The sequence below is a fragment of the Patella vulgata genome, chromosome 6 (genome assembly GCF_932274485.2).
Source record: "Patella vulgata chromosome 6, xgPatVulg1.2, whole genome shotgun sequence".
Taxonomy (NCBI): domain Eukaryota; kingdom Metazoa; phylum Mollusca; class Gastropoda; family Patellidae; genus Patella; species Patella vulgata.
This window is the reverse complement of record NC_065884.2, coordinates 54,785,467-54,811,972: the sequence shown is the minus strand read 5'-3', so window position 1 is coordinate 54,811,972 and position 26,506 is coordinate 54,785,467. Positions and strand designations below refer to the sequence as shown.

Sequence of the window (26,506 nt, the reverse complement as noted above, 5' to 3'; positions counted from 1 at the left end):
AAAGCAAAAATCATTTGTTTTGGATTTTTTCCCCAGCTCACGTAAATCCGAAGTTCTTCTAGCAGGCAACAGGGTTTCCATTATAAGATGTATTATGATTTATAAAAATGGCCTTTAATCGTTTATTTGTTAAGCTATAATGGTTGCCAATATCTTACTTTCTAAAAGGTATTAATTGTTTATATTTGGGCTAACCATATCATTATGATTTTAAGGAATCAATTCCATACTAAAACTGATTGTTTTGTGTATACATCGATTGTAAGAAACCCATCAAAACACGCATTAAATAGTAAGCTCACCGGATAGAACAATAGTAACAGAAATGTCACGAAATATGTCATAGATGGATAGGAATTGTTCTTAATGGCTGTCAAAATAAAAATCAATATCAATTCTACAGTGTAAAATACATTAGTCCATACGTACCCATTATAAACATTTATATTAATTTCCTTAAACATACTTTCCCACGCACAATTTGTGTGGGTTGATGATGTATTTGGACTAAAAACTAATTTATCTAGCATTTGCTTCAAACCCCTCTCAAATTGTTTTAATAGAAAGAAAACTACCCCAATCTGATAGCACACTGGTTTGTCACCTGACTTTATTAAGGGTCCATTTCAAGCTTGACCAATTTGTCGTTATTTACAGTCCATTTACCATACATATCTAATTTAAGGCTATCACTTTTCTCTCATAAAATAGCCAAACACAACAGGCGGACAGATTGCGCCTCATTGATGTTTTTTTTTTTCTCACGGAATTCAGTAACTCTGGGTGTCTATTATACTGTCCATATATACCAAATTTGTCATAATTTTATTGCGGGCAGATTTAACATTCAGTCATCTAATTCAAATTGTTTCTTAGTTATTCTAAAATTAATACATTTACTACTTTCTGACATTTTTGTATTTCAAACCCCGAAAATAGTATGTACGCAACACACCCACACTGACAATGGTACGTAACCATTTTTCCAAAAAATGATTGAATTCATTATAAAAGTAGACCGGCAGCGCCGCTATCCGAGCGAAGTTTCCCCCATAGTACACTGTATAGCGCATGCCCGTATCCATTAGCCCAGAACAGCAGAACAGTAGGACGTTGAACCCCATTTTATTTAACATTTCCTACTTTTCTGCGCAAATCGGACTATTTAAGATAGGCATACGCTATGCAGAGTGCTATGAAGGAAGTTTTTTAGGGACTGGCATTTCTCCATCGAATTTCAACAATGAAGGGTTCTTTTATATGCACACCATTGTGTACACAAGGGCTTGTTTTTTCCCATCTACACAACTAGACACTGTTCTTTGCCAGGCCCTTCGTCCTGCACTACCGAAAGGGAGAGACCAGCTAGGCTGAAAAATCCCGGGGAACTTACTTGACCAACATCAGGATCAGTGTACATAATCAAACTGTATATTGAAAGGAAGATGGCCGACAACCCGACATTTTACGGGACAATACATTTTTACGCGACATTACGACATTTTTAATGTCGTGGTGTCGGGAAAAAATGTCGTATTGACGGGTTAAAATGTTGTGATGTCGGGTTGTCGTAGTGTCGGGTTAAAATGTTGTGATATCAGGTTGTCGCCTTATGAAGGACGACACAACGACATCACGACATGATACCAATCAGCCACCATACCAGCTTTTGGTTTTTGACACCGATATTTATAGTATTTTTTTTTTAGAGCGGCGGACTAGTGCACCCGCAAGCTAGTGAACCTCTCTCGAAAAACCGGTATTATCTAGGATTGATTAAACATTATTTACCCAACTAAAATAACTATATACCATACTTAAAAACAATACAATGCTATATATTTTAACTTTAAAATTAAACCAAGTGTGCATCTAAGATGTTTGAATCAGTTTGTACTTATAACACATTGATTACCATTGTGCATATATGCGGTTTATTTATTGGGAATATATTGATAAGGGTAAACAATTTTTAAAAGTACTTCTGATATGCTATTCTCTCACGCTCTCTAATTTAAAGTGATATATATTTGATACCTAAAATACTAAACTATAAACTGAGTGTTAAAAAGGTAAATTTTTGCAAATAGACTGGCGGCTCAGTGTCTGGGGAGGGGAGGGGGGGGGGAGGGGAGGGGATGGGAGGGGAGTCCATCAACTGGCACAAAACCAGACCCAACTTTTATATAGTAAAATTTTGCATAGAATACGATGCCGAGTGGTAATAAATCCGCCGTTGAGGCGTTTTCGAAATATTCGGGGTCAAAGGTCCAATGAGGTCATTTACACTGTACGTGAATATTCAACCATTATGGTATCATGAAAACATGCTGAAAACGGTGGAAACAAATCACTCTTTCTAAATTCACCTTTGTTCTTTGTGACCCCGGAGGTCAAAAGGCCAATTTTTCGTTTTTGCACTAGAAATATTTAACGCAATACACGCCAGCGTATTGAAATTTATCTTTAGACGGTCTTACAACCGTACGTTGACTTTGCAATGTCGAAAAAGACCTTGCATAACAGGACCCAAACACTTCCAAACCCGTTTTAAAAAAACGTAAAAACAGTCAAATCGAAATCTTCCCGATTTAGTTTGTACGACGATTGCTACATTCACAATGAAACTAGTTGGCCGAAAAACAATTGAATAGTTTCAAGGTTGCACTCCAGCCTGCAGGTCGCATGGATTTCCGCGAATCCCAAACGATGGACGCATGTAAAGTTATTAGAGAAACAGTACAGCAGCCAAAAGGCACGATGAAATAATGAAGCGGGCAATTTGGGGTGTAAACCTGATAGCAAAGTAATTGTCGATGCAACTGCGCGGCTACCGTGATTATATCAGGACCTGCAACCTCGTAATCTGAGAATAGAGATCCCCATTGTAAATTGTTTGTAATGTTTATTATAAACTTCCAAGGCTGGACTCCAAGTATGAAACTATTCAATTGTTATTCGGCCAACTAGTTTCATTATGCATATAGCAATTGCCGTAATAAAGTTAAATTGGAGAGATTTCCATTTGACAGTTTTTACATATTTTTGAAACGGTGTTCGAAGTGTTTTGGTCCTGTTATGCAAGATGTTTTTCGAAAGTCCAAAGTAAACGTACGGTGCTAAGACACCCTATAGATAAATTTCAAATGTTCCTATATTATCAATTAGAACAGGTTTCTCTTTAGTTTTTATATTTTACGCCGACGTGTATTGTGTTAAATCTTCCTAGTGACCTCAAGGATAACAAAGAACAAAGGTGAATTTAACAAGTTTACATTTTTTATTGTAAAAGTGATTAGTTTCGATCATTTTTAGCATGATTTCATGATACAAGAATGGCTGCGTATTCATTTTGAATGCAAATCACTTCATTTTACCTTCGACAACGAATATCTCGAAAACGCCCCAGCGGCGGACTGATTACCAGCATCGCAAAAAAATACTATAAAAAGTAGCGTCTGGTTTTGTGCCCATTTAATGGACCCCCCACCCACCCACCCGCTTTGATCCTCCAAACTAAAATGAAAGGAAGTAAATACAAAGTGATGTATTCTTTTAATGATGCCTGAATTAGAAAGATAGCCACGGAAAACATACAGCAAACACAGCCGGGGAGAAAGTCCCAGAATGCTGCAAATCATCTTATCCAATCTTAATGCTTCACACCAAATTTGTAAACAAATAAAGTCTGCCCCGTCTCAGTCCGAATGTTTCACACCAAAATTGACAGAAATAAGTTAAAAACGGTAGCCTCAATCGAATTTACAAGGTTTTCGGAACAGAGGGGTAACTCCGAAACGGAAAGCCACAGAACGTCAGGGCCTATTTTAACGTGCCTCTGGATAAAAAATAATTCGTGTTTTGAAAATCTGAAATCCGTGCTTTGATTTGTATGGGGAAACTTAGCTATCATTATGATCATGGACCACTTCCGATTTCTGTTTCAAAAGTTTTGTATTGTTGACGTATTCTCATCACTCACAAATACCAATCAGGGTTTCGACCGAACTACTCTACTGTTCATCAACTTTTAGAAGTGTATCATGATATCTCATCTGCAATAGATAAGCAACTATATTCCTGCTATGTTTTTTGCGATATGTCTAAAGCGTTTGACCGCGTATATTTACCTGGTTTGATACACAAATTAAGTCAATATGGGGTTTCAGGCATGCTAATTACGTGGTTGTCTAGTTATGTCCAAGACCGGACTCAACGGGTATTCGTAAATGGCTCTGTGTCATAAGAAATTACTCTTCAATCAGGAGTTCCCCAGGGATCAGTTTTGGGCCCCTTTTTGTTTTTGACTTACATCAATGATGTACAAGATGTACTCCATAATGTGGCTAGATTATTTGCAGACGACACGGCACTTGGGTGTAGCAAACAGTCAGTTTCAGAGATAGAACAGTCCCTAAACTACGATCTGACAAATCTCAACATTTGGGCGAATAATTGGCTTATAAACTTTAATCCAAACAAAACAAAAGCTATTTGTGGTTAAATGTCACAAACACTTGGGCATTACCCTTTCAAATGACGCCAAATGGACCATCCATATAGAAACTATTATCTCGTCCACCTCAAAATTATTAAATATTTTGCGTAAACTAAAATTCACCTTTAATAGACAAACTCTAAATAACGTATATTTGATATTCATAAGGCCAAAATTGGAATACGCATGTGAAGTGTGGGATGGGTGTAACGTTTCCAATACCGAAAAACTTGAAAAGGTACAGCTAGAAGCTGCCAGGATTGTGACTGGACTAACTAAAACTTGTTCTCGTGAAGCGCTTTATTTTGAAACCGGATGGAATAAATTGTCAGACAGACGTACACAAAAGCGACTAACCACATTTTTTCAAATTAAAAATCAGAGAAACCCAGCATACTTATATGACATTCTAGAATATTATCAACAAACACCACAAAAATACAATTTAAGAAACATTAGCGAATATAGATATCCTTATTGTAGAACAGCATTACACCAAACTTCGTACTTCCCCACAACAATTCGAGATTGGGAATTATTAGAGGACCCCATAAAGCAATCAACCACTCTTAAATCCTTCAAATATCTATACAAACAAAAATTACGTTCCTTAATACATAAAGCGCCAATCTACTACTGTAAAGGTAATAGACATGAAAATATTATTCACACTAGAATACGGCATGGGTGTAGTTCGTTGCAAAATGATTTTCCGCACCCCCCACCCCCCATTTTTTTTTTTTTTTTTTTATTATTTCTTTTTATCATTTTATACATGCATCAGTTCATTTATATCCCATTTATTAAACTTTATTTTTCAATGTTTTAAATATAATTTTATATTCTCTTTATCACCTCTTCACTTATTTTATATAGAGCTTTGAGATATAATTCATCTGACTTTACTTATATTACTTATAAATTATTTATTATTGTATATACTATTTCGAAATCTTGTTAGTATTAAATAATGTCTATCATTTCTATGTATGGAAAGGGCTTTTCTAAGTTTTTGAAACTTGTGCTCAATCCTTTTGATATTTGTCAATAAAATATGTTTAAACTAAACTCACAACCCAAAGCACGAAAATTACACTGCAGAACATCGCTAGGAGCAGGTGTCAGTGAAGGTTCGTTTGCTTTTGTGTTGACTTTGGATGTTTCTTTGGACTGGGGGGTTGGATGGCCGAATGGTTAGCACGTGCGTGCTGTATCATACGGCCTGTCATTGAGTCAACTGGCGTGGTTTCGAATCCCCGGTTGTGCGTGACAAGGAGTAGGGTCGGCTGTCCAACCTCGTGGTTTTTCTCCGGGTCTTCCGGTTTTCTCACACTGCTAAAGACCCCTACGCGCAAGCGAATTATTGAAATAAAATTAAACTATATGTTAGACCCGAAATGACCTAGTTTGTGTCGAGTGGACGTTAAACCCCATTTCTCTCTCTCTCTTTCTTTGGACTGTTAATGAATTTTAATTCTGTTACATTTTGGTTATAAAAGTGTAAGCGTCATATCGTGTTATCGGAAGTCAAATTCTGGAAATTGTCACCGATCTCCAAAACACCGGAAACCGTGCTTCGCCATTAAAACCTTAACATAGGCCACGCTGAATATTTATAGGGTTCGTTCCATCGTGACCACAATGCTTCACAACAAAAAAAGGAAAATAAATCTGTTTAAAACTGCAGTTTATATGGTTTCACTACCGTTCAATTTAGAGTTTATACGTAACATAATTGATTAGAAATTACAATAATTTTCGTCTATTTTAAGGTTCCAAAGAATAAAGCCCTACGCCATTTTAATTAGCCCTAATGCTGCGTTTTTTTTCACAAGTGTGAAACACATTATGTTGAAGGGCCCATGAGGCATTAATAATACTAACTTCTTCAACTCCACATGTACATTATCTACTTTGCTAAATCAATTTTATCAGTATCAAATAAATTGAATACCGATGTCTTGTATTGTCGAATTCGTGTTATCCCCGAGCAATTGTCTAGAATTGTCCATAAAATGGGTCCCTTTTCGTTAGTAATTACTAACTACACAAAGAACAATGCTGTCTAGAAAAACTTCAAGAAAAGAAAATTGACAAAGAAGATATTTTTAAAAATTGAGGTTAAATATGTTTGAAACTATCGATGTTTATCTGTATGTTTATAATAATCAATATGGCGGCTCCCGGTATGATACTGCAGGGAAAGAACGTTATTATCAAGTACTAAATGAGTGCACAATTATGTTTCTATACTTAGAATAAACTTTATTTTGAAAAGTGAAACTTATATAAGTATAAGTATTATTGAATAAAATATGGCCACGCGACCACCCCAAAAGCAGAAATTCTAATAAAAGTGGTAACCGAAAAATATGCGGATTATTAATAAAACAAAGTCAGATATATAAAGTGGACACAGCATTGTGACATTATATCGTGTCATGTTGTAACTATCCTTCGTTACGACAGTAAATAACAGATGTGACACTTTAACCCTGTGTAACAGTACAGTACTGTGACTTCACACTGGACTCCACGAGGTGTTTCCTGTTTCCTTTATAACATAATAGTCCGGTGGCCGAAGGAGGGGGGTGGGATCGCCACCCGAGCTGTGAATTTATGAGACCAAGTTTTTCTAGACCAGTTTTTTGCGTAGATTCCGAATCTGAGTGGTGATCGGGCGTTTGAGGGGGCTTTTTCGAAATATGGAGGGTCCGATGTCTACAATTGGGGGGGGGGGGCAATGTCATTATGTTGACATAAATGATTATCATGTTATATATTAATAAAACATAAACTTCCAGGACTGTCCATCTTTAAAGAAGTGTGAATGATGCCCTTGGACAACTGTTATTTTGATTTGTGGGGAGGTGGGTAGCAGGTGAGCGTGTATGGAGGGTGTGTGGGGGGGGGGGTAAAATTGGCAGGAAATGATGATTTTCTTAGAGCTTGGTAAAATCATTACTTTTTAATTCCGCTGCACACCTGTATATATGGGTGTAAGATTCCCATTGTATGGGGCGGGGGGAGGGGGTGTAATTTTGGGGACAGAAACCACTTGGTTCAAAATTAGCCAATGAAGCGGTCTGTTACGGCGAGTTCTTGGCGTGCTCTGCACGGAACTGTGGGTAATCCCCAGAAACGCCAACGCTGATTGATTAATCATTGTCTGACGTCAATATATGTCATGTATATAAATGAGAAAAGGAGGCGGTCCAATGTAACACGGAGAGGTAATTAACAAGAGGTTATTTCGTACTTATAGCTACAGGTTTCATTGATTATAAAGTTATACAGCAATTATTTCGAAGATGGCGTGTCGTCTTACGGCGCTTCACGTTGTGTATTTTGGTCGTACGGTCTTGGTCCTCTAGATCTTAAGTCGTCAGCGGGTGTGAATACCTTGAATGGTAGTTCGGTGCTGATTCCAAAATGTCTGTCCTTATAAAGGGTACCGAGACATTCGGATGTAATCAACCCCTATTAATATAATAGGGTCAACAAACATTAGGAATTCGTAAGTAAAGCACTTCTCTCCGCAATTATAGTGCCATAAAAGCGTGAAGTGTCCATAAGACCTCAAGAATCTTTTATAAAAACACCAGGTACCCCTGAAAGCCATCTTACAAAATTAAATCGTAAAATATATGTCAATATGTAAGTGACAAGAACCACTTGCTCATAAAATCTACTCAATATGTAAAATCATTCATGGTTTCTCAGTCACTAACCGAGATCTAAATGTAGCGACCAAGGTCACTATTTTACCACGAGGACGGAGCACTGTGACACGCCCGGTGGAATGTTTTGTGGCGTGGGGGGGGGGGGGGTCTTAGTAATAACAGATTGTTTTCGTCGCTCTAGATAGATGTGAAACCATTGAAGGATGTCTCCTCGTGTCCCCACAGCTTCAAGCTTGTGACAAGAGTCCAGCATGCCAGACCCTGTCAAAAGCTTTACTTATGTCACAGAACACTGCTATCGTGCAGAATCTCTGGTCAATGACTTCACAAGTTGGTTAACACTAGAATCCCCATGCCAAAAGACACACTGAAGTTTAGTTAGAACAGAATTGTCCCTTAGGAAGTTGAAGACATTTTGTTATAAATGACACCAATAAGTGCCTTTTATATTCTCGTAATCAACCAAAACATGGTGTATGCATTTATTATTCTTAAATGTAATCAACCAGAAAATGGTGCATGATACTATCAGCCTTGTTTTGTTGTCTATTTTAAAAAGAAACACACACACACACACACACATATATATATATATATATATATATATATATTATAATTTTGATAATCAATAACTGAAACACTCTGACAATACATTCATCACAATAGTAACTGAAATATTTACAATAGAAATTAACAAGACGTAAACATGAATTATCAGGGGAAGTAATTGTTTCGGGGTTTCCACAGAAGATTGTCTTTCCCCGTAATGGGGGCGGGGGCGACAGCACCCGGTTTCAGGAATCTGGTTGTATGACTAGTGGATCTGATGAATAAAATGTGAAACGTTAACGGGGTGACGATGAACATGGGATATGACAATATACTTTGAAATAAAATAAAATAATATAGATCCTGCATTATGTCAAACTCTTAGATTAAACTTCTACATCTTCGGATTGACGTTAAATACCTGTAAGCCAGTCAGCATCAAACATCAAATTATGCCAACATTTCTGTCAGTTATATTACTTGGTTGGAATGTTATTCCATGTCATTTTGGTCCATAAACACTATAGAGCGCGTTCAGTGACGCGCGGATTGTGATTGCTAGATACCATATCAACCAAAACCCGTGATACAAAACATTCTGCGAAATCCATTGAAAGGCTTTGATTGTCGAAACATTTGGTTGTTTTTATGTGTCTGAAACCACAGAAAATGTTAATATTAAAATGAATTATAAATATTGCATTAAGTATCAATCGGCACTGAAGTGAAATTTAGTTTTTCTTTCTAGAGAAATGGGGTTTAACGTCCACTCGACACAAATTAGGTCATTTCGGAACTAACACATGGTTAAATTTTATTTCAATAATTCGCTTGCGCGTAGGGGTCTTTAGCAGTGGGTGGAAACCGGAGGACCCGGAGAAACCTCACGTACAACCGAGGAATCGAAACCCCACCAGTTGACTCAATGACAGACCGTATGATACAGCGCAGCGCGCACGTGCTATCCATTCGGCCATCCGACCCCCCTGTATTACCTGGGGTTGTATGGGTAGAGTTTATATCCACATCTCAACATCTATAATAACGCAGTAATCATTAACTGTCAATTGTCATTACAAATACAAAATAAATAGCACCATTAAATTTCCTGTAAGAATAACGGTTATAGTGAAGTTATTTAAAACTAGCTTCCTTGGTGGGATCATGGTGACTGTCTCCTAGTTCCCGGTATAGGAGGTAGGTCGCCATTAACTTTAACCGTGTCTATACGACTTGCAGTGCGTCCATAATGGCAATTATCTCTCCTCCTCCTCCTCCTCCTCCGTTTTGCATGGCCATTGTGTTGATTTTTTGGTCTATAATCGAAGAAGAGTGTTTGAATTTACATTTTCTATCCGGTTTTGGTAAATATTCCTGGTTAAGAGGAGGAAGTATGACAGAGTTAAGAGGTTGGTTACAGTGATATATATATGGACATACGGCGGAAAATTTAGATGTGTGGAAGCATGCGTTAAACAACCAAGAAGAAGAGAGACACAGACTAGGTCATACCGGGACTAACATATGGTTCAATTTTATTTAAATAATTCGCTTGTGCGTTGGGGTCTCTAGCAGTGGGGGGAAACAGCAGAAAATCCACGAGGTTGAACGGGCGAGACTACTCCTTGTCACGTAAAAGCGGGGAATCGAAACCACGTTACCTGACTCAATGACAGACGTCTAATCCCACGCGCATGCGTTAACCATTCGGACGCCCAACCCCCTCCAAGAAAAAGAAGGGCATTTACATGTTTATAGTAATAGTATGCTACTTCAAACATTGGAGCAAAGACATGACCAGTTGTTGCGCTGAAAAACGTTCAGCCCAAAGAAATTATAGGTGGTCTGTGTCGTGTATCATAGTGGAGTTTTCTCCCTTGATATCCTGTGATTCCAGACAAAAAATGGTGGTACTAGTTAATAATTTTTGTATTGTTGTTTGCGGTGGTAGCATATTCTTTTTAAAAAAAAACGTATTCGAATAAAATATATTACGTACCGTCGATTTTATATCACAAAATCAAGAAAATATTGCAGTTTGAAATACGTCTTCGAAATACTTATTTTTAATTTAAATTAAACAAACTGATGTAATTCATTGTAATTTTATTCTATAAAATTAATAATGATGTTTAAATTAAACAAACTGATGTAATTCATTGTAATTTTATTCTGTAAAATTAATAATGATTTTTATGTTAGTTTTTGGTGTAAGACAATATTTATTAGTCTATGATATATTTTATTCTACAAAAACGTATATTAATATTTGTATCCGTTGGGCTTCCGTACATTCCTTACAATCATGATAATATTATGGCAAACGCAAAATATAATACCGTCGAGTTGTCCATCATTTATGAAATATTATTTTTACTTTGTTAATTGTATTTTTATTTTCCATATTATAAACTTATGAAAATTGAAATATTACGGTTTTAAAGGAGCTAAATCGTTAATTTTGGGGACCTAGAAATTGACACAAATGGGTAGCAATCGTTTTTGTTTTTACTCTAATTTCTAATCAGTTATGTTCGGCGAAATATGCCAGAAGTCTCAATCTAATGGCAATGGCAATCTCTAGCATCTGGTTATTCTCCAGTCCACACCGATAGTATTTATTGAGCATGCTCTCCAGATAAGAATATGAGGTCACCGTTTGACATGACTTGTTGAATTATGTCTAGGCTCGTTCTTAGAGTTCCTTGTTAGAAATTGCCCTGAAACGCATTATGGTACACGATTTGTGTACCAATGGTAAAATGTTTATTTTGTCTTAAATACTGGATACGAGAAGCTCATCTTTGGATTATATTGAGTTAAGAAACTTAGCTACTTAAATATACATCTTAGAAATGTGTGTTTTTAATTTAAACAAGTTAATATATAATGATTTTAACGGATAAACATATAAGCCAGTATACATATTTATACTGTAAAATTAATAATGGTTTTTATTTTGACGATGGTGTAAGACAGTTCGTATTTTTCTATATGTTGTTTTTATATATATAAGTAAAACAAATTTCCCCATTAATTTTACAGTTTTTTCTTGTATTTTTCTATATGTGGTTTTGGTATATTTTTATTATAATTAAAAAAAATTCCCCATTAATTTTACAGTTTTTTCTTTAAATGATCTTCACATTATATTATTCCTTAAAATCATTTTTTATATAAAAGATGGAGTTAAAAAATGCTGACAAAAAATATTTCAACTGTCTACTGTTGTTTTATAATGTAACTATTTTAGTATGGGAATTGAAGTCGTAAGCCTCGTAATTTGAAGACAAATGAAAAAGCTGAAAGTACAAGTCAACTGTGTCATGGCTTCCGATATCCGAGTTCCTTTTCTAGAGAAATATAGTGACGATGAAATGAAATGTTATACGATTTCTAGAACACTTTGCTATACGTTCCTTTGGCTTTTATGTAGAGGGTTTATCCAAAATAATATACCACCGATATCACAGGCAAAGTTAGGAAATAAAGATTGCTTGTGTGCATATTGTCACACATATTTCGATTAATAAGTCGATGAAAGTTTGAGGATGCATTTCTGCAAAACGAAAGCTGGGTGATCACAGCAGCTTGCACAGAGATTCAACATACCAGAAGCCCCCGTTAAAATCTTACAGGCACAACAATCGATCTGTATTAAATTATCTACAGTAAAGCTACCCCAGTACCCAAATCACTGGGAACAAGTTTAGCAAACGTGCCCATTATAACGGTTTTGCTTTTTTCTTTAAAAGAATGTAACTCCATTGTGGACGTTACTGCCGTTCGTCCCTGTATGTGTGTGTCTGCGAGTTGCCCGCGGGGCGCAATTCTTAACTGATTGTCTTGAAACTCTGCACACTTATTCCTTATCCCCCAAGGATGACCCGAGCCCAGGGGCAGAGCCATGCCCATATTTTGTATTTGATTGTCTGTCGCCTGCAGGCCGCATTTCTTAACGGATCATCTTGAAGCTATGCAATTGTATTCCTTATAGCCTAAGGATGGCAACTTTTGATTTTGGTGCATGTCCGTACGTCCAGGGGCAGAGCCACGCCCATTTTTCTTTTGTTTATCGTATACAGGCCGCAATTCTGAAGGGATCGTCTTGGAGGGGTCACGGTGGCTAAGTGGGTAAGACGCTGGCTGGCTACCCTGGAGGTCGGGTGTTCAGTCCCTGCATTGGCCGAGGAGGTTCATCCAGATTTTCCGGCGTGGTTCCCTCTTTTCAGTGACGCAGGACGGAGGGCCTGACAAGGACAGTAACTGTCGTCTAGTCGTTCGAATGGGACAAAAAACGAGGCCCCGTATACACATTGGCGTGCACGTAAAAGATCCCTTGACAGTTGGAATTCGATATGAGAGTAGGCTGTAGTGTCGCTGTTCGGGCAAAATTACCCTCATAGCACATGGCGTAAGCCCGTCTCCATTAGCCCAGTTCGGAGCAGAACAGTAGGACGTTAAACCCCATTTCATTTTATTTCATTTCGGATCATCTTGGAACTGGGCACATGTATTCCTTATAGCCGAGGGACGACGAGTATTCATTTTGGTCCATGCCCCGACCCCCAGGGGCAGAGGCAAAACCATTTTTTGTGTGTAGCACCTGAAGGCCACAATCCTAAGTGGATGATCTTGGAACTTTTCGTTATACCCCAAGGACGGCACCTATTGATTTTGGTGCATGATCCGCTCCGCTTGGGCGGTGCCACACCCACTTTTTAAAAAAAAAAATATTTTGTGTGTAAATAATCTACAGGTTGCAATTATTAACATTTTTGGATCCAATTCAGCATGATCTAACATAGGGTTGTACTTATTTATATTGCTCCATATCCAACCCCCAGGGGCCGAGCCACGCCCAATTTTTGTGTTTATCGTCTACAGACTGCAATTCTGAATGAATAATCTTGGAACTTTCCATATTTATTCCTTATATCGTAAAGCCAGCAATTATTTATTTTGGTGCATGCCACGGCCCCCAAGAATATTGCAGCGGTGCTGATGCTCTTGTTCATACAGAAGCCATAGCCGATTAGCTCAATTTTTACTTTAAAAAAAATCTATTAGTTGGCAAATGTATCTTATGCGTTTGTCGAAGGAGACTATTGAATTTACATTTTCTGGCTCATTTTGTTGAACATTGGTGATTTTTAAGTGCAGAGCTCCGTAGGCAAATAAGCATGAATTTAAAATAATCACTCAACAAATTACGTCTCAGGGATTGCTTTGACATGGCGTAGAAAAAAAAACTTGCAATATTGTTGGGTTCGTTGTAGAACTTATAATGATTAAGGGCATTGGAATGTTTAAAAAGTGTAAAAAGACAAGAAATGTGATAGATTAAAATTGGTGTCAATGGGTTGAGAATTACCAGTCTGAAACCAGTCAACCCTTTCCAAAATGATGGTTATTTCCCTTTAATCGTCCAGCTCAATCACATCTAGTCGCGATTGTCCTAAGATTGATTGGTGTAGTCTCGATTGTCAAAAAAGATGATTTTTATAAACAATAAATGTTTACGCATGCCCATTACATAATTTCCGTTTAATATTAGGAAACGAAGCGGAGTCCGAAATGTCCAACAGCTGATAACGTCTGTGAAGTGGACTTGGGTCGACATTAATTATAAATGGTTGTAAATTGAGGTGATGGTAAACTCGTAGTTAAAGCAGTGAATTTTTAATTGACTTCATAGTGAAAATGGCAGTTGTCCTAACTACACATCAACTACAAAAACTATCTAATCATAAATACAGTGCTGAAGGCAGTTCAGTTTTAGAGCCAGGGTTTCAAGTTTTTTGGCGATGGTTGGTGGAAAAAGTACCGTTATGGCTGGCCCCGAATACAATTACAAGTATTGGTTTAGCCATAAATATCCTTACAACTATGATATTAGTTTTATACAGTCCTGACGCCAAACAAGACGTGAGTCATAATTATGTTTACAAATTTCTTATTGCAACCATCACACATTCACACATAATATGTATAAAGAAAAAACAACAGCAGGGTCTCCTATTTCTGTCCGATTTCTGTCTCTGTGGAGGACACTGGTGATAGAGAATGCAAGATTTTCCAGTAATGGTAATACCATATAATCTTAAATTGGCCACGTAAATAAATGGATTTTTACGACTACAAGTACAAACTAATAATTGGGCTTTGATATTTATTCTTCTTTTAAAAGTAAAATGATCTCTGAACAAACAGTTATAGGTTCAAAATAGATTAGTGAGGCATCATGTTCTTATATTTATAAACAAGTCTCATTGAAATTTAATACAAAATTTAATACCCATATTTCAATCTACCCAGCTGTATGGGTATCAGTAGGACTGGTGTATAAATACAATTACACAACATTCAGTCGACAGTAACTAAAGGCTCTTTCTCAGATTTGAGAACTCAATGAACTTCCAGGGAGGTAATCAGACTGTACCAGTAGCCCGAAGTAATAATTGTGTTTCATAGTATACTCATAGTAACATTGAAGTCATTAAAGTTTGGTTTCTTTCTCAGATTTAAAGAACACAAGGCAGGTAAACAGACTGTACCAGTAGCCTGGGCGTAATAATCATGTTTCGCCTTGAGCTTTACTCTTACTGGTGAATTATAATAAATACATAACACATTCTTATTATCATTATTTGCGGTACAGTTCTTTCGTTAAAGAAAAATAAAGAACTTAAATGGCCGTAGAAAGATCATTACTAAAGTCGGTACAATAAAAAACAGTCTCAATCATCCTTTTCATGATTAAATCATGAATGAAAGTTGAGCATCAAATCTGATCGTAATCCAGTAAATATAGCAGGCTAGAGTTGATTATAAATGGTCTTAAAAAGTTAATTAATATCTAATTGATAATTTAGATAACATTTCAGAAGACATGCAATATGCATATTTAGCTCTTGCTTAATGTATGTTTAGATAATGCATTCATTTTTTTATAATAGAGTTTCATTCGAAAAACATCTTTGATTGACATTATTTCATGTCTTTTAGTTTTACATTGTGTATGACTGTGATAAGATTGCTTTAACATCTTTTTTCTAGTAAATTCTTTTGACACATGGACAGTACAAGAACTCTTGAATAGAGAATGACGAACAATGGACCTACTGCAGTCGTTCCATAAGGTTCTCACATAACAATTAACCTTTATTGTTCTAATGTCAGACATTCATCATTAATTATCAATAGAACACTCAATATAATCCTCTGTTAACGACTGGGTATATGATTACTATTTTATATAACTGATCATGAGCTAACATGCACTATCTATATACAGCTAGTGTTAAGGCATGAAAATTGACAGATGGGTCTCTAATATTTTTAGTCAATTTTAGGATGGCCGAGTTGGAACCACCGGCACTTGAAGGGATTAAAATAAAACTTCTTACTACTGCTTGACTATATATATTATAGTATATACTATAATATATATAGTCAAGCAATATTATAGTATATACTATAATATATATAGTCAAGCAGTAGTAAGAAGTTTTATTTTAATCCCTTCAAGTGCCTGTGGTTGGAACCCATCATTAATGAAAAAAAGTGGCTCTTCATTGTCATAGGTCTTTGGTCTTCATATTATATACACACCCTTAACTAAATTTTTCTACTACATGTTAGGTCGTTGTGTTGTTTGCAGTCTATTTAATTGCAAACAAGAAATGTTATACAAATTATTGTACTTAATATTACACACTGTTATGATTCAACATTACTAACAGTGATGATATGTCAGTATGTGTGGACCTCCTTATCACATCCTAATACAAAGGTTGGTCATTCAAATAAATGCTCTAATGGTATCTTAATTAATGTAGACTTTAATGTGATAAATTTACTGTCAGGCTACTACCAGTTGCTGATTACTAGGCTACTTGAAACTTGTATAAATGTCATTTAACATCATTTGATTAGAGAGATTATCTCGCTCCAAAATGGTCGAACACAGTTACACTTTAACAGAAATATATATTTTGTTGTTACTGCTAATCTGTCAATTACACTTCAAATAGTTCAAACAAGTGAAAAAAAACCTCCAACTTCAATAGGAACCGAAACAAAAATATTTTGGTTAACCCGATCTAAACTAAACTAAACCTAGTCTTTGAGATTTGGGTGGGAATCTATACCTTTAGTTTGTAGGCTATTGCAGTGATATTAATATTATAAAACGCGTAAGATTTATAAATCAATCCCAAGTCGTAATTGTCTTATAAAAAGTCAGCATTCTAGTGGTCACATACTCTTATCAAATGCTAATTTTACTATTCAACAGGCAATCTGATTAAAATACAGATCAATATTTCGTTTTGTTTCTTTTACTTTCGATGGCCTACACTACATAAAGATCTGACCGGTTGTTGCGATAGGCCACGTCAGAGGTCATACGAGCAGCCTTTGGCCCTATGACGTCAGACATTTGATTAACCAATCAGCATTGATGTTACTAGTGGATTACCCACGGTTCCGTGTAAAACACGCCTAAAGCTCGTAACAGACCGTTTCATTGGCTAATTACCTCACACCATTCAGAAACCGTCAAAGATAACAACTCTTCCAGATCCTAGTGTAGTAAAGACAATTTTGAACTATAAAAACGAAACGAAATAGGATCTGTGTTTTAATTAGATCGGTCAAATGTTCGATTCATTGTGAATGATCAGTTTTTGGATTTTTAAAAATTGTGAATCTTTTAAAGCAATATATTTTCCTTGTTTGTTTGTTTAATTTTCAACATTGTACATAGGCCTACTGTCTTATAGGACAGGATTATGAGAAAAGCTGACCTACATGTAATCACCTTAAGTTTTAATTTACATCGAAGGACAACCCAAACATCAGTGCCAATATATTGTAACTCTTAATTGATACAATATTCAAATGAGAATGTTCAAATATTTTTAAGTTGTTTTAATTTTAAAGATCAATCAATTTTTAGTTTAATCTGGTAAATTTTGTGTGAAAATCTCTTATAGAACGTATTATCTCATACCAAACAAAGTTAACAGAATGATATTGAAATTGACTCTGTAGGTCCTTCTGTTCCAATTCTGTTTACAGAGCATATTTCATAAACTGTCAGTTGTTATGAAACTTTGTTCAACACATAACCTATATAATAGTTGTGACTTCTGTTAATGAAACTTTTTTTTTGGGATTTAATGATGTGTTTCCATGGAAACAAATTTGAGCGTAGGATGTTGATGACTGAGTCCTCTTGTTTGTTTTATTTTTAGGTTCCTGGATGGGCGTACATTTTATGTGGTCTGGGATTGTTTGCCTATCAATCATTAGATGCTATTGATGGTAAACAAGCTAGAAGAACTAAAACTAATTCACCTTTAGGTGAACTCTTTGATCATGGCTGTGATTCTGTTTCTACAGGTAAGTTGACTCAATGACCCCCTTTCCAATATTGACCTATCCTATCATACATGTCATTACTATGTCTGAATTAATCCATGTATAGATAACAAGTGTGGTGAATTAAAAAGCATTGTCCTACAGATATTCTATGATGGCAAAATTTTTAAACATGTATTGCACATTATATGAAGTTATAGAAAAAAATAATTTTGTCAAGTGTTAGTCTCAAAATAACCAAAGTATTGTGTTGAAGACTTCTTTAACCCCCCTTGGCTATAGTGTGAGGGTCACTTATAAGCTACTATAGGTAGAGACTCAGTGTAATGCCTGTACAGTGTAGTAAGGAAGCACCAAGATTCTATATATCTCATTAAGAAAAACTCAGACTTATGTGTATTCTTGTTCATGAACATGTACGGTATAGATGTAGATTTATCAAAAGATAAGCAGTATAGTATAATTCAATATTTAGTGCATGACTGATGTGGTTAACGTTATGATTTTGTATAGACAACAAAAAGATTATAAAAAAAAACCTGAAGCCTAAAGAAGTCTTTCCATTATATTTGAGTAAAAAACAAACTGGTACATTTTGTGTGAATGCCTCTTAGAAACCTTTACCAGGGATAGAACTTTATTTGAAAACACACAAGCAAAATTTTGCTTGTTGTTTTCAAATGTAGGCTACAAGCAAAACTAGGATTTTGAAGAAATTCAAGGGGCAATTTTTTCTTTAATGAAAATACTTTTATTATCTTTGGATTACATGTACAAGCTATGTTATACATTGGAGTGTACATATATTCCTTACAATTTCTTTAAAAAGCTAATGGCTAATAAAACACAAGAATGAACACCCAAAACTGCCCTCACTATATAATCACTATATTGTGATATTTTATGAAATGTCAATACTTTCAGTTTATCATTTTTTTAAATGTAAATAAAGATGCATTAAGTTGGAAATACCCCTGGAATATTCACTTGACCCTATTTTCAGCATACAGTACTGAATTTACAAACAAAATTTTTAAACTTGCAAAAATTGTTGTTTATTACAGTTTTAATTTTCAAAATATTAATTATAATATTTTATTTAAATGACGGAGGCACAAAAAAACATAAAAAAAAGTTTGTGTTCTTTCGGCCATGCATATTTATTTTTATAGCTACCCTTGAAAACTTGTTTTTTCTCACTCAAGCGTATACCTTCTTGAAGATGCATTATATAATACAAGGATAGTAAATTAAACTATAAAACATAAGTACTATGTCAAAGAGTGTCCATTGATTTAGTCAAATAGCGATTTTTCGGATCACGGACCGCTATGCATTGCATGACACGTCCGAAGCTGAATGATAATCAGTCTACCGGAACTGTCAAAATATGTAGTTGGCAATGTTGGCATTATTTATATTTCTGCATTATTAAAATTAATTTCAATCTGAAAATCAATGATTCCTTTAGAAAATCAAAGTATCGGTATAAACAATTTGTCAAGATGTATAGAAATTGAACAGAAACAGGGATAATGCTAACGGGTGGAAAAGTGAGCGAGAACTCACATGATGTAAACAAAGCTCCTTATCGGCATTTGCAAACTTCGTGGAAAGAATACTCAGATAACAGTATTTATGCATCATTAAGCAATAAAATATCGTAAATGACATCAATATCAACACGCATTTTGCGTGTTTGCGTCCGTCAAATTCGATCCCTGCCTTTACTATAGTCATGATGTGCAACTATCCAAAGCTCTGATACTTTTCAAGAAATGCTGACTTTTAGTGTCTATTCACGTGTGGTTGGCCAGAAGTCCTCTTTATTTCACAAGTGCCTTGATAACCATGTCATTCTTTGCTGATGTTAAATGTTCAGTTAGCAATGAGATGATCATGCCACTCATCATGTAAATGAACAATAAAATTCTAAAGATGTGATACGTAACTCGAGTGGGCAAATCTAGCAATCAGTTGTGGATGGCTTAATATTTGATAATTTAAGACAAGTAATTCTTCATATTTTGTTTTGTGAATTACATATTTAAAGCCACTTCTGTTTTTTTCAGCATTTGTTATGTTGGGAAGTTGTATTGCATTAAAATTAGGACATGAGCCAAATTGGCTTTTGTTTGAACTAGTCTCTGCTTCATTTTTATTTTATTGTGCACATTGGCAGACATATGTCTCTGGAACATTGAGATTTAGCAAGTAAGTGTTTTTGTTGTTTTTTGTTTGTTTTTTTTTGTATCGTGTTTGCCGACTTTCTTTTTCTGGAACACTTGATGTCACTTTTAATGCAAGATGGCTGTAAAATAAAATGAGGTTTAACATCTTATTGTTCTGCTCTGACTAAGCTAATGAAGATTGAAGATGGCTGTGAGAGCCACATCTAAAAATGAAAGTTGTTTTCAATCAGATTTATTATAATCAGATATTGCTAACAAAAGATAATTATTTAAAATCCCAATATATAAACCAAAGCTATTTTATTGATTGATTATGTTAATGAGATCAAATTTGTATTCAATGATCTTGATTGAACCAGCTGTTACAGTGAATGCACGGCCAATTACATGTACTATAATACATATTTTCTATTTGGTCCTTGACACTGTTTATGATTTAAACGTTAGAAAATTGAATTTACTAGAAATAGTGACCTTTTCCTTTGACAGTTTCCTTGAACAATACTGTTTGCCCCTTGAGCCAATTCTATATTAAACATATTTTCTATTTGATCCTTGACACACTTTGTTTAATTTGATTGAATTTATCCTTCTCCTTGGACCATACCGTTTCACCTTGATTGGTGATGTCGGAAGGTTCTTGCTGTATAAATAGCAGGTGTCTTGTTTGAGGCATAACATGCTTACTTTTCCAAGAACACCTGATGTAATTTTCTGTTGGACCAAAACAAATGTTTCTTGTTGATTTTTAAATGGTCAGTTCGGTTTCTTATTTTTTTCAGAATTGATGTGACGGAGGGTCAAATTGCTATTATTGCTATTTATTTCATAACTGGTGTTTTTGGGGAGGGTATTTGGGAATTAGAGGTAAGTATTTGATTTTTATATGTTGGGGGAAATGTTAGACATGTTCATACTTATTGAACAGCTCGACTAAATCTGTAGACTGCATTGTAATACAGTTTGGTTGAAATGGTCGTTAATTTCAGTTGGCTTATTGGAGTATCTAGCTGTTGATTAATTTTACTTAAATTGATGAAGTTAACTAATTGCTTATTTCTCCATGTTACCTCTCCATATATTTTACCAGAATTACACAATTTGTAGACAGGTTGTAGTTTATTTGTTTGAAAAAGGGCAGTGCATAGAGTAGAGACCCCACAATCTGACAAAGTTCTCCTCCCCAGTGTTATGTTTAAACCCCATTTCTCTACCTTGACATCACAAATTGAAGTCGAAAGAATGGATTATAATTAGTGACTGCTGTCAGGTGTCAGGCATAAAGCAGGATATGCTTAATCTTTCTGGAACCCGTGTTTTAATTCAAATGCTTGTTGCATTAATTTTGATGTATATTTTTATTTGTAGGTTCCACTTATCGGAAGTTTTAAAATGTTACCAATTTATGTTAGTATTGGTGGCGCCTTGCTTCAAATCAACAATAATTTCTCCATTATTTTTATGAAAGGTGGAATCGGTAGAAATGGTTCTACTGTAGCAGTAAGTCTATTTGATGATCTTGACTAGGTTATTTTGTGGGACAGCCTTCCACTTTTCAATTTTCACCAGCTTATAAGAGTGTTTAAGCCCCCCCCCCCCCTCTCCAGAAGTTTCAATTTCCTTGAGTCTTAGTGTATTTTTTAAGCATTTTGGACCGTAACTTAATTTAGTAACAAATTGTGCCACTTGCACCATACTATTAACTAGAGTGGTAAGATTTAATGAGACGTTTTCAGGTGGGGAACCCTATTAAATATATGCTTACAGTTATATTGTACTCTATTGATTTTTGATACATACTGATGTTCAATTTTTTTTTTATTTTAGGGAACAAGTACAATATTTCCTGCATTTCCTTTATCATTGGTGTTAATATTAGAGGTGATAATATCGTATAAATCTCCATCAAATGTATTTTATAATAATCCATGTTTGTATGCACTTAGTTTTGGTCTGCTGGCAGCAAAAGTAACAAATAAATTAGTGGTAAGTACAAACACCTAACAGATAGCCGTAACGTTAATCCATCGGTTATGTCAATGGACTAATAAAAGAAAATCAATGAGGGGTTTAACATCCTACTGTTCTGCACAGACTAGGCTGATGAACTTGAGCATAGGCCATGCAGTGTGCTATGAGGAAAATTTTGCCCGGGCAGCGGCACTACGGCCTACTATTATTTCGAAGTCCATCTCTCATGGGTTCTTTTACGTGCACGCCAATTTGTACACAGGACCATGGTTTTTATCCCATCCTGAACAACTATACATTGTCCCTTGCCAGGCCTTCTATCCTGCACCACTGACAAGCGGGAACCAATTCGGAAAATCCTAATGAACTTTCTCAGCCTACACAGGGATCAAACTCGGGACCTCCAGGTTAGCGAGCCCATTTCTTACTCATTGAGACACCGCGGCTCCTCCATGGACTAATAACCAGAATGTTATGGGATTGATTTCTTATGGACAGAAAAGAACCTTCGGGTTTTTTCAAGTGGCTGTCAGTTCTCAGCAAGATGTTGATTAACCTCCATTACATTCCGTTAGGCTGAGGGGGCAACTGTGGTAATGTGGGTATGAAATTGTACAGGACTTAACAGTGCAGTGGACGCATGCACGGCTAGCCCTCCGGATCCATTCACTTGATCTGATGTGGGCCTTTGTTGTTTGAGGTGTCTGTGTTAATTGTGTCCTGTCTATAGGTTTGTCTAAAGCTGAATCAGATGCCGCCAAAGTGCCATTCGCCTGAATCAAACATGTTTGATATATTCACCTAGTGTGTCCGGTTCGCCGAAGCATTCAACCCAATTGTAGAATTCATTAGCCAATCAATCACCACTGATATCTAGAAGTCACATGATTGTTTGAAGACATGGTCGCTGACATGTTTATTCATGTGACGTGAAAGGTGATGCAATCAACTGGTGAATTGGGTGTAGAAGTCCCCTAGTTTGTCTACTCATTTGGCCGAATGAATTTGGCTGCACTTCAGCGCCGATTGATTCAGCTAGTGTGTCCACGGCTTTATGTAATTGTTTGAGTGTGGTGGACAGAGACTGTTAAAAATATCCTGGCCTCTGTGTCCTATCATCGACAGGTTAGCATATTTTTCACTGACTATTTCCAATAATGTTCCTTTTCTAATGTAAAGATTTGTCATGCAAATTATTGTCTCTTCTGTATTTTTTCAGGTGGCTCACATGACAAAAAGTGAGATGGAATTATTTGATTTAGGTCTAATTGGGCCTGGAATGTTGTTTTTAAACCAATATTTTAATTGTATAATAAGAGAAGATATTGTCTTGTGGCTGTGTTTTGTAAGTATTTCATATTAAACCACAAAAATTGCCATCACAAATTTGCGAATTGAATCCACCAGATCTTGCCATAAATCTGTAAGAAACAATCCAACAATAAAGCTGGCTTCTCCCATCTTAATACCAAAATTTATAGATGACACTCATTAATTACATTTATCTTTTTATAAAGCTTGTACCTTTAAAATTACATATTACTATGCTTAACTGAGCAAAAAATGTTCATTATCAAACTTAGTCATGGTGTCAATGTAATAAACGACTCTTGCTTTATTAGAATCAAAGTTATGTTTCAAATCATTGACAAATCAAATTACATACCTCTTGTAAGCCTGAGCATAAAAGCATATCATAAATCCCCATCGAGATGTTTGCCTACAGATCTTTGCATTAATGAAAAATTGTCTTTATTATATATTTTTTTTAACTTTTCCCTTTATGAAAAATTGTCTGTATTTAATTTTGTTCAACTTCGCATTTATGAAAGAATATGGCGGTTGAGTGGTCGCTTGGTTTAATGTGTGAGCTTTAGATTATAAGGTCCGTCATTGAGTCAAGTGGTGTGGTTTCTTCGATTCTCCGCTTGGATGTGACAAGAGTAAGGTCATCTGTTCAATCTAGTGGGTTTTTCTCCAGATCATCGGGTTTCCTCCCACTGCTTAAGACCCCAACGCACAAGCACAGTATTGAAATAACTTTGAACCATGTATTAGTCCCAAAGTTACCTAGTTTTTGTTGAGTGGACATTAATCTTCATTTCTCTATCTCCCATGAATGATTATTTTCTGATTTAGTTTTTAAATGGTAAATAATTGTGATAATATTTTTATTTCAGATATGGTGTTTGTTTGATTTAATAAAATATTCCACCAATGTTTGTAATGAAATCTGCGATTATTTAAATATTTATTGTTTTACGATCACCAGTAAACCTCGACCTGATAATACAGGAAGAAATGGAAAAAACAAATCCAACTGAAATCATTCTAACCAAAATATATTATGTTATATAGAATAACAATAGTCCACACTGATATTTTATACATGATAATATTGACATGGCCAAATTTTCATTGGTCATTTTACATTACTTTATGAGTATTTATTCTGGTTCTCTGAGTTTCCTGCCATCAGGGCTGGATTAACCATTAAGCAAAATAAATACGTGCTTTGGGCATCATGGGAAGGTGGGGGCGCCTCCCACTTTGTTGTGTAACAAATTTAAAATGAATTAAGGACTTTTAATGAGCTTTTCATTTTTATACGCCCACATTGAAATGTGGTTGTATATTGTCGTCGCCCCCGTCCGGCGGTCCGGCGTCCACAATTGCTTGTGGACGCTCTAGAGGCTAAAGTTAATATCTGATTGACTTTAAATTTATACACAGTGTTTAAGGTCATGAGACGAAGAAGCCTATTGATTTTCAGCGATTTCCGATAATTACTGCCAGAGTTATGGCCCTTGATCACTTCAAAAAATCTTGTGGACGCTCTAGAGGTCAAAGTTAATATCCGATTGACTTCAAATTTATACACAGTGTTAAAGGTCATGAGACGAAGAAGCCTATTGCTTTTCAGCGATTTCCGATAATTACTGCCAGAGTTATGGCCCTTGATCACTTTGAAAAATCTTGTGGATGCTGTAGAGGCTAAAGTTAATATCCGATTGACTTTAAATTTATACAGTGTTTGAGGTCATGAGATGAAGAATCATATTGATTTTCAACGATTTCGGATAACTACTGCCAGAGTTATGGCCCTTGATTACTTTGAAAAATCTTGTGACGCTCTAGAGGCTAAAGTTATCATCCGATTGACTTCAGATTGGTACACAGAGTTTAAGGTCTTGAGACGAACAAGTATATTGATTTTCAATGAATCTTTATGACTTGAACAGCTAAATCCATGATGTTTAATGTTTTGTATACTAAACATTAGCATGGGGTAGAACTTTATAAAAACCAAACAAATTCTAATGGTTTTCTGATAATTACTTAATGAGTTGTTACTCTTAATCAGATTTTAATGTATAAATGTTTCATTACCAAAAAAGTAAAAATATGCGACAACTTTTGTTGACTGCCCAGACGATATAGCTGCTGTGGGCGTATGTTTCGTTGCCTGGCAACCTATCTTTTTAAAATATGTAATTTAAAAATGAATTAAGAACTTTTAATGAGCTTTACATTTTTTTTCTCCTTCCTTACAAATTTATTTTATGGTTTATTATTGTTTGTATTTGGAATTTATATAGGCCTATATATAGGGGCACCAAAATCTATTATGTGCTTAGGACCTCAATTGGTCTTAATCCAGCCCTGTCAACATTGCTATAGAGCCCTGCGTGCACGAAAAAGTAATGAAATATAGATATTCTGTATGTTAGTCCCAAAATAAACTAGTTGTGGTTGATGAATGTTTTAATCTCTAATCTGTCTCTCACTCTTGATCATGGCAACTACATGTAATTTATAACTGTAATATCCTAAAATTTCAAATAATACAGTATAAAATACCTGTATGTCAGTATCACTTTCAAAGTTTCAAACGAGTTTGTGATTTGAACCTTTGGATAACTACATGTAGTTGTTTTTATGTTAAGAGAACAAATCTAAGAAATTAATTTGACTGATGAAAGGTGCTTTTAACATATTAGTTATACAGTATTATATTTGAATCTGAACCGTCATACATAAAATACGTGTGTAGACTGTTGTTGTTCTATAGGTTGTACTTTTGTTTATTTGGAAAGTTGTATACTCACTAAGTTTAGGTGTAGGAGACGATGAGTTTTTATGTGTTATATTATTTTAGTATGTTTATACCGGTAATAATAGGATATGGTACAATATTACATATCCAGTATTCAACATTGCAGCCA

At 35.4% G+C, this 26,506-nt stretch overlaps 1 protein-coding gene across 1 annotated transcript; it reads left to right on the top strand.

The window, feature by feature from the left end:
* Positions 1–14,290: 14,290 nt before the first annotated feature.
* Positions 14,291–24,803, top strand: LOC126823839 (cholinephosphotransferase 1). Its single transcript, XM_050552863.2, has 8 exons — positions 14,291–14,658; positions 17,991–18,138; positions 20,190–20,331; positions 21,092–21,176; positions 21,678–21,809; positions 22,137–22,295; positions 23,500–23,625; positions 24,461–24,803. Exons 1-8 carry the CDS (start codon positions 14,434–14,436, stop codon positions 24,602–24,604), a joined length of 1,161 nt encoding a protein of 386 aa, XP_050408820.1. The 5' UTR covers positions 14,291–14,433; the 3' UTR covers positions 24,605–24,803.
* Positions 24,804–26,506: the final 1,703 nt, after the last annotated feature.

Bases quoted from the DNA above. Each gene is read 5' to 3' on its own strand.
- LOC126823839 (XM_050552863.2), top strand. From the start codon at position 14,434: ATGGCAGTTGTCCTAACTACACATCAACTACAAAAACTATCTAATCAT. The intron at 14,659-17,990 runs GTGAGTCATAAT...TTTTATTTTTAG, and splicing joins GTCCTGACGCCAAACAAGAC to GTTCCTGGATGGGCGTACAT. The intron at 22,296-23,499 runs GTAAGTACAAAC...GTATTTTTTCAG, and splicing joins AAGTAACAAATAAATTAGTG to GTGGCTCACATGACAAAAAG.